Source organism: Penaeus monodon, chromosome 42 (assembly GCF_015228065.2).
Source record: "Penaeus monodon isolate SGIC_2016 chromosome 42, NSTDA_Pmon_1, whole genome shotgun sequence".
NCBI lineage: Eukaryota > Metazoa > Arthropoda > Malacostraca > Decapoda > Penaeidae > Penaeus > Penaeus monodon.
In genome coordinates this window covers 22,953,508-22,963,507 of record NC_051427.1, presented here as the reverse complement: position 1 = coordinate 22,963,507, position 10,000 = coordinate 22,953,508, and the positions used below count along the sequence as shown (strand labels likewise).

At 36.8% G+C, this 10,000-nt stretch overlaps 1 protein-coding gene across 1 annotated transcript in view; it reads left to right on the top strand.

The window, feature by feature from the left end:
• LOC119598942 (uncharacterized protein KIAA1143 homolog) overlaps nucleotides 1-10,000 on the top strand; it is a 14,092-nt gene that overhangs the window by 3,413 nt on the left and 679 nt on the right. The window contains exons 2-3 of the mRNA XM_037948653.1: nucleotides 5,211-5,273; nucleotides 7,314-7,440. Of these exons, the coding sequence (XP_037804581.1) occupies nucleotides 5,211-5,273; nucleotides 7,314-7,440 (190 nt within the window). The remainder of the gene's footprint in view (nucleotides 1-5,210; nucleotides 5,274-7,313; nucleotides 7,441-10,000) is intronic.

Genomic DNA, 10,000 nt, shown 5'->3' with positions numbered 1-10,000 from the left:
TGATGACAATAGATTGCCAAAGAGAAGTACAAAGCTTCATCTAGTTCATTCATGGTGGAGGGTTGTTGGCCATTGCTGATGTGCAGACAGAAGCGGAGATCATACTTACTACTGTGAGGTGAGTGGCGAACATTTGGGTGTCTTCTAAACAGTAATGGAGACTGTATTAGTATGTATTTTTGCATGCACTTACATAGGGCATAGACAAAAAGCCAACAAATCTCTGCCATTGTATTCAAGCAAGAAGAAACTTTGACTGATTCCTTAATTGATGATGTAATGCTAGGGATCTCTACAGGTTTTCTCTTGCCAGGATGTGCTTGGTAGTGGTTTGCCTTGAATTATAAGAATAGGAGTGTTTATTTGTCAGCTGCCCCAGGACTCATACTGCAGTGTATTACGGAAGAAGTCATGTTAAAAATAGTTAGTTGATGGTATTTGTACTTTTTTCATATTTCTTGAAAACAGTCTGGATTGGGTGGGGGAAACTGGCGCAGATGTTGCACTCTGCTGTATTTTTTTTTTAAAGATTGGTTAAGCTGCAGTTACAGTTGTCTATTCTGTTTTAAAAATGGGAATAATGTAGTGAACAAAATTGGAATATTTCTTAGTTTATTTATCTATTATAGCTTTTATATATATATATATATATATATATATATATATATATATTATTATTATTATTATTATTATTATTATTATTTTTCTTCTTCTTCTTCTTCTTCTTCTTCTTCTTTTCTCTTCTTCTTCTTCTTCTTCTTCTTCTTCTTCTTCTTCTTCTTCTTCTTCTTCTTCTTCTTCTTTTCTTCTTCTTCTTCATCATCTTCATCTTCTTCTCCTTCTTCTTCATTACCATGAAATATTTGTACAATTTTTTAAAGAAGTGCTATAATCTTTTGTATGAATAACCCTTGATTCATATCATACAAATGCCTTTTATATCCTGGTTGAGGCTATAATTCAGAATTTCATACAAGGCTAATTATGTATGGAAGGCATAACAAATCTTTACAAGTACAAATACTGCATTATTCTGACTGAAATGACACTCTTACAGAATATTGTTAATTATTCATCAATCTATCACATGATAGTTTATTTGAAGCTATTCATTTAGAATAATAGATTTGAAGATTCAGTTACTGCAAGTGGGTCCTCATCCACTGTTTTATTTCTTTTTAAGATGTGACAGTGTTACAATAGCTGTGTAACTCTCAGTGACTCAACAAGTATTCATACAGTAACAAAGACTGTGTGAGTATGCTTCCCAGATCATACTGGCAGGTAGTATTATGTAAAAAGAGAAGTGTTTAAAACATCATCAGAACACTGAGGTATAGGAATTATTGTGTGCTGTGGAACCAGTCTGAAAGAAATGAGGCTTGAAAGAAGGTATGAATGAGAATGTATAATCCACAAGGCAGGCTATATAACCAACGTGACAGTGTTGCAGTACCATTTGTCTCGCTAATCCTTCAGGGTTACTGAAGTTGGAATATAAAAGAAAAAGACTGCTTTGACATTTAGAGTGTGAAAAAAAATTATGGGTTATACAATGTATGAGATGTATTTAATGTATTTTTAATAAATTTTCTTCCAAATTACTTGATCCAAGGGAGTGCTTCAGTCTCAGTAGTTATACACTCATTGACTGAACTACCGCAACTATAGTCTAAAGTCAAACCTTGGGGTGGTTATTACCTCTGCCACCCTTCCCAATGTTGCTTAAAGATAGTCTGTGGGTCATAAGTCCCTGCATCTACACGTAGGGGCTCAGGAGACTGCCTTGCACACCTCACACAGAATTGGCATACAGTGGCTCTTATGTTAGGTTTGGGTTCCCCTTCTTCCCATCTCTGGCACCCACAGCCCACTTCACATACTGTGTGGGAAGGACTTTCCCCTTCCTCTGGTGTGTCCATTTATTTGATTCACTGACAGTGCATCTGGGAAGGCTCTAGCAAGGTTTACCTCCCAAAAGTCACCCATTGACCCAAGGGAGCTGGGGGGCAGGAGGTGGTATGAAGCCAGGGTGTGATTGCATATTTATAGCCCATCGCTTTGTATCTCAAGGACCTCCTGCCATTTTGAAATCCTCTACAGCTAAGCCTAGGGCCGTAAGTTACCCAGCTGACATGGATGGCTATGGTGGGATATTGCAGAAATCTCGATGATGGAGAAGCTATGCACTGGCTCCCTTTTTTGCACCAAGTTTGTCGGCAGTGGCAGCTGTAAGGTATTCAAGCACTTAACATTAACTTAACCCAAATATACCCTTTACATCACCCAAAGCATGAAGCATATTCATGTTTTCAAATAGCAGAATAGGGTGCCACTCCTTGCAAAAATCCCTCACCTTGTCTTATCACACACATCTTTTCCTTCTGTTTAAATAAATTAGTGAAGTACAGGTCTCTGATTTGCCAAGAAGGTAAGTACATTTCTTGCCACATTTGCCGAATCAAGAAGGAATACTAGAAGTGTAATTTTTTTTTTTCTTTGTGGTTGGACTTTGGCATCTCAGATTTTCCAACAGTATTAATTTAGCCCCTTTTCACCCTCCTTTAGTGTGTTTCTGACAACATACAGTGGCACAGCTATTAGCACAATCAAAAGCCAAAGAATGAACTGCACATTGTACAAGCAGGTAGCCTTATTCATATCTGTGTTTGTGATTCCCTCCCAGTTATGATTTGTTTTATCAAACATGAGGGATTGATATATGAATTACAATCTTTTATGGTTGATGGACATTGATCTGTTCTGTGAGTTCTTGTTCTTTGTGTAGTTGTATTATAGTGCAGGGAATGATAGATCATAAAAGAACATTTATTTTAAAAGGTGCAAACTAATAATCGGATTCTTCTCTCAGTATAGCATATGTAAAATTGTATCTCAAACTGGTTGTTATCTTTTATCTTTCCTTATTTATTAATGTGTCATATTTTCCTTCACACAGACAAAAAAATAGATACAAAACTATATTCTTTATTCTAGGGTTTCAGGAAATAAGATTCTATATAATGTTCAAGCAAATTCTTAAGTTCATAGGCAAGCCAAAAGTACAGGATTTAAGCAATTGTCAGCATATGTATGTCTGTTGAAAGCATGATGGCTTCTTACATTTCTTGCATGAAGAGTTTGGGGATTTTGCTTTATAAGAGATTTTGATTACAGGAATTTGTGCCGTAGGAATAAAATAATGATAATGGTAATGTAATGGATATAGTAGGACAGATGATTGGAATTGTGTCTTGTGCTAGAAAAATTGATGATGATAGATTGATTGATTCATATTATTCAAGTGATAGAAATTTCAGCAGAATTATTTTTAACGAGAAAATAATCAGAAGTAAAAGACGGAGAAGACGTCTCACTGGGCTGCTTTCGGAGACAAACTTTGAATTGATTTTGGAGTTAAAGGGAAAGTTGCGTCAGAGTTTGTCGTTTGCATAGCCATTTGCATGATCAAAACCCACGGGATGAGTTGCAGATTATAAAAATACTTATTGTTATTTATTATTGTGAATGGGATTGCCTGGCAGTTTTCCAGTTTGTTTGTTTGTCTGTGTGGAAATGTCATTTTTTTTTTTTTAATGTTTTGGTATCGATGCATCTATCAGTCTGTCTGTTACTATATGTCTGTCAGTCTAACTGTCTGTGTACTCTGTTACTATCTGTCTGTCTGGTTAGGTAGCTATTGGTATCTGTGTCTGTCAATGTCTGTCAGTCTAACTGTCTAGATAGGTAGCTATCTGTATCAGTCTGTCAGTCTATCTATCAAGGGAGGTAGCTCTCAGTGTCTGGATTATCAGTCTTTCTGTCTATATAGGTAGGTAGCTGTCTGCATCTGTCTGTCTGCCCTTGCGTATATTTATTTAATTTGCCGTAATTCCAGTGTATTGTTTACATCTGTGCGAGGATAGCATTAGCGTTCTGGAAATCAGAGGTTCTGTGGTTTAGTCAGCAGGCAGTTGTTTGGTTGGTCAGTCATGTGGATGGTTATTTTGTTTTGTGGTGGTTTGTTTGTTATATGGTTCTTGGGTTGGTAGTCAAGCAAATGGTTGTTTCATGATATGGTTATTTGGTTGAACAGTCAGGTGGATGGTTGTGTTTCAGTTAATGGTTGTTTGGTTGATTGGTTACGTTGGTGGGTTGATTTATTACGTAGGTGTTGGTTGACCAGGCTATTGGATGGTTGGTTCGTTGTATGCTTGTTTGGTTTGTCAGTCATTAATTCATTTATCCGATGGTTGTTTGGTAGGTAAGTCGTTTGGATGGTTCTTTCATTTTATGGTTGTTTGGTTGGTCAGTCAGCTGGATGGTTGCATTCATTTGGGTGGTTTGACCGGCCTTTCAAGTGAATGGTTAGGCATTTGGAGGCATAACTATATCATTGGTTAGACTGTTAGTTGTATGTGTGGTTGTTTTTTATTAGTATGTCAGTCACTTATTTTTTATTGGTATGTCAGTCAGATTAGAAATTAGTTTTAACTATGAGTGTTTTCATTGTTATTATTATTATTATTATTATTATTATTATTATTATTATTATTATTATTATTATTATTGTTATTATTAGTATTATTATGATAATTATTATTATTCAAAATTCATTGTGTGCAGAAGTATTCTGGTTTATGAATTCGAAAAGGAATGACAAGCACCAGGTATTATGAAACGTATGATATTTATGATATTTATCACTTGGTTGATTCTTCAAAAGTCTAGTCAGGTTAAGGTCTTACAGTAATGCAACAAAAAACAAAAACCTGCTCTTGATATTGATAATCATGCATGTCATAAAATTAAATCTTCGGTGAATGCCTGTAAGACGTGGAATTTTTGGAGAATGTATTGTGAATGATGGAAATGTGATTGAAATTAGATTTAATCGTGTAAGTAATGATAATAATTGCCATAATCTACTGTTTGGTGACATGGGTGTTGTGACTTTGCTAAAAACGCGTTTATTTGATTATTTTGCTTATTGATTACTGTGTGTGTGTAATGGTAATAACATTTAATTTGTTCCTCGAATTCTTGGCTGAACTTCAATATTTTTATTTTGTTTAAGGTGTTTAGTATACCATAGAAAATATTGATAAATTGTTTTCTTTTGTTTATTTGGAACTGGATTGATTCTTTGGCTGTTATTGTTGTTGTTGTTATTGTTATTGTTTTTATTATTATCTTTATTATTTTTACAGTTTGCAAAGATGCCTGAAGCGACGGACGAGGATCTCGAAGACAAAGACGACGAACTTCCTCAGGTGAGTTGTGTTTGGCCGTGTGCTTTTTCAAATTTCATCAGGAAATAGGATGTAAGTGAAGATTCAAACATTTCAAAATGCAAGATATTAAATTACATTGTAATTCTATTTTATTTAGTATTACTTGATTATTTTGATGATGTAACCATTGTAAGATCAATGACATATTGTGGATAGTGAGACTTATATCTTTTTAAGAACATTTGCCACGGTATTTTCTGTTTAGTGCAGCAGCCTGCCCTTGATTTTTTAACTACTTAATTATAGAAGATTCATGTTTGCTATTTAATGATTAAAAAGTAATCATTTAAAGAAGCAATGATTTCTATTACTATTTTTATTAGCTTCTTATGCTGTAATGTCTATGTTATGAGGAAATGGAGTTTTCCTCATTTTCTGGTGGCTTAATTCTTGCTTTATCCTGCTTTTGATTATCCTTGTAGCCATTGGTATCGAGCTTGGGGTGTATGAGCTGCTTTCGCGAGGCTATACGAGTTTTCTTTATGTTCTAATTCTTGAAAAGGTGATTACTTATGGAGGCTATACTTTTTTTCGTCTATTCTGGATGGGATTCTAAGTTTGATTGGCAGTTACTTACTGAGAAATCATTGTGAAGTTATTTTCTTGTGGTAAAATTTTTGTTTTAGTCATATTTTGGAGCTGAATTGTTGCATTTGAAGAAGCTTAAGTAAAAGAAGAGCTGAAAAGAGTGAATTGGAGTGTGAAAGGCTTAGGTAAAGTTTATGCCCAGGTTTACTTTTAAGGTTATGTAGGTTATTTTTTTCTCTTTATGGAAATCGTCTTATTTTGGTTATTTGTTGTCAGGGTCGCTAAGGAATTTTCATGTTTGTGTAGTATGTGGAGGATGTAAATAGCAAAAATAATTTTTTAGTTTGATAAAAAAAAGGAAAATCAGATGTCAAAAAGTGGGAATTATCATTATCATTGCTCTCCGTCTTTGTTTCTACATGGGTTGGATGATACATTATGTAGACTGAGTTGACTGTTTAAGTAGTTTTTTGCCAGTTGTGAGAACACTTCTGTAACTGTTAGATCTTTGGAATGTACTATTTCATTCCAGGTTATCTGTTGCCTTTCCCTACTAATCCTTGCACATTTCTTAATCCACTTGCTTTTATGCGACCATTTATGTCTGTCAGTATCATTGCAGTTCTCTGCTCCGGTAATTTCCTCTGGGTTAGCAATTGCAAATTGTTCTTTCAGTTCACTAGAGCTTTTCATGGCCCTCTTTTCTCAAGGAGCTCTTCCTGTCCTCCAACACCACAACGCCACTCTCTTGTCATTCCCTTCAAGCTGTAACACTTCATACTATCCCCTGTTTGACTCCCATTAAGGACACTCTCCATGCTTGCCTCAAATATATATTTTTTTAAGGACGATTCCCCTGTGATCAGTATAGAAAGGAAATCATAAAGCTTCGGTGTTCCTCTGATTCTAGTAACATAGCTTTCCTTTCGCTGACCCTCCGTCCAGTTCTGTCCTCTTAAGCCTGTGATCTCATTGGCTATTAACCCAGTTATACTGCGATGACGTCCTTTCATGTCATGGCAGACTGTTGCTTATGCAGGGACTCTGTCTTTGTGTCATGAGTGATTGGGCCTCCTCTAAGCTGTACAAACTAAACAGTTTTGTGTTTGTTTGGCCTTAGCTTACAGCCTTTATGTAGCCTCATTCCCTAAAAAATTGTTTATGTGACAGCCAAGACCGTAGAGAGCTGGGTAGTTTTATGCTTCCTGTGCTTCTGATTTTTCCCTCAAGCAGTTGACTAATTGGGCTCCTGCCATGATTGGGTTAAATCAAGCGTCTTTCAGTGCTTCTAAGGGTTTTACAGTGAATCAACATTCTCTTCACTCTTGACCAAGAAACCTCATTGAATTGGCCAAAGAAAAGGTAAAACTGAAACCAAACTGTGGTTGTTCAGCTACATGTTTTTCCATCTTTGGCAAGTATGTTCCCACCCTAGCAGTTTTGCCCCTGACTACAGTCTATGGCCCCCTTGTAATTCATTCATTTTTGCAGGTTGTGAGTTTAAGGTCTGGAGACTTGACGCAGGAAGAGTATGACCAACTGCGCTCAGAGGGGAAACTGGACAAACTCCTGGAGGAAGGGGAGGGCGAAGTTCAGGGGCCAAAAACAAGAGAAGAAGGTAAGGCATCTTAAAGAGATACTTGAATGATGAATTATGATTGGACAGTAAATATAGGTCCTTAACACAGTGCTGCTGGGAAGGGTGTGTGCATGCATGTTTACTCAGATTTTAGTTTATGAGTTATTTTTACATGTAGATGGATTCACAAGAACTTAGTCAACGTTCACTAGTCCTCCTACTTATTGGACCATTTTTTTTCTTTTCATTGATTTTTGGTGAGATACTTTTTTATTTTATATTACTATTAGTATTTAATGATACGATGTTCATAATGTCAATAATGGTAATAACAGTGTTGATATTAATTACATTAAAAAAACATTTTTCCGAATATTTCAAGGAAGGTGGAGAACTGAAGTGAGTCTAGGAAGGATATCCAACTTAACACCTTTGTTATTGAGTACTTGTAAAGCCATTTATGTGTAAACAAAATTCAAATCATGAAACTATAGTGGACATTCAATGTAAGTTGGCAGCAATGGGTTAACCCCTTGTATCCAGTGATAGCACCATAGGCATCATTGTGGTGGTAACCTGGAGTTTCTTTTTGCCTGATCCTGTCATTGTGCTAGGATTGGACATAGACAACCTCAGTCCCTCAAGCCAGAGTACAGGCTCCTAGGTGTAGGAAGGTTTCTAATCAAACTACAAATTCTGTCTACTCCCATAGAGATATTGGTCCAGTGACTGCCTCTGTATTCATGGCACATCCTGACTTCCTCTTTTGGGGGATCGCATACTCAATGGGTTAACAGTGATAATTCAGTTTTATGTCATGAACTCCCTCGTAAGGGTGAGGATGGTGCCTTTAAAAAAAAAATACTTTGGTTTTAGCAGGTGCAGACTGTTTACCCTGAGTGAATGCTTTTCCTTTTAATCTCAGAGCATGAGGGTTGACCCTCATGGTCTCCAGCCATTTGTGTTAGCACTGCACCAAGGCGGCTGGCCTCAGTGGGTTAACAGCACAAGGGGTAAACAAAGAGGCAAAGTGAGACATATTGAAAAAGTGGAGACTTAATTATTACAATGTTAACCAATCCATGTCAAGATAAGAATGGTTACAAATAGTAGGAATACATGTAATAAGATCGTTCCAGTATTACTATCAAGAGCTGTCATTTTCTGATTTTGGAATTTTTTGGCTGTGTAATATTTTACCTCCAATTCTGAACAAGATATGTATTTTCCTGTGTTGTATGTACAATACCCTGTTAATTCCCACTTTATCAATATTCTTGGACACTTGTATTTTGGGAATTCAGTTTTGTTGCAAACTACCTAAAGGTCAGAGGAAATACTGTTTATCTTAACAGCTTTCTAATACTGAAATCTCAGTTTTGTATGATATATATGATAATAGATAAGGAGGGCACACATTGAATGATGCCTATCCTCTACCTACAGATTCTATAGGTCTCTACCTCCTCCTGTGCTAAGAATAGTAGGGATCCTAATCACTCATAGCACCAGAGAGTCTCAAACTCTAGGAACAACAGATAAGCACTCGTGTACCTTTAAGCAGTTAAGCACATAATGGGTTATATGTCATTCACTAACACTTTATATTGCAAGCTTTACAGACCTCATTCCTAAAATATTAAGGACACAAAAAGCTATGATTGAGGATGAATATCGTCACAATGTGAGGTAGTCGCATCCTCATGTCACATGTCATTGTCAAAGTGTCTGTGATATTAATCATTCTTATTCATGCTTTTTGTACATCATCTGTGATAGTGAATGTACAAAAATGTGAAAAAATTGTGGATGGGTGTGAGTGAAAAACTTCCAAAATTATTAGCTTTAACTGTATGTATTTCTGTGTAGGATCTGTCTGTCTGCCTGCCTGTCTGTCTGTCTGTCTGTCTGTCTTTCTGACTATTTTTCTTACTGCCTGCCTGCTTGTCTGTCTGTCTGTCTGCGTGTCTGTGTCTGTTGTGTGTCTGTGTCTGTCTGTGTCTGTCTGTGTCTGTCTCTGTCTGTCTGTTTCTGTCTGTCTCTCTCTGTCTCTCTCTGTCTCTCTCTGTCTCTCTCTCTCTCTCTCTCTCTCTCTCTCTCTCTCTCTCTCTCTCTCTCTCTCTCTCTCTCTCTCTCTCTCTCTCTCTCTCTCTCTCTCTCTCTCTCTCTCTCTCTCTCTCTCTTTTGTGTGGTGCAGCAGTAGCAATCTTGTCTAGCAATCTTGCTGACCTGCAAATCCCTCGCCGCCAGTGGATGGCAACCCGGCCATTCCTTGCACAGAGGGGGTCATTTAGAAGCAAAATGAAACAGACAGTATGTCATGCCAAGAATATCCATTATAACAAATGGAGTAAAACTAAACCTTTTTTTTTTTTTTTAAACCTCTCCCTCTTTCTGTCTGTCTGTCTGTCTGTCTGTCTGTCTGTCTGTCTGTCTGTCTGTCTGTCTGTCTGTCTTTCTCTCTGTCTTTGTCTCTTTCTCTCTGTCTTTGTCTTTGTCTCTCTGTCTTTATCTCTGTCTCTGTCTCTGTCTCTCTGTCGGTCTCTCTGTCGGTCTCTCTGTCTGTCTCTCTCTCTGTCTCTCTCTCTGTCTCTCTCTC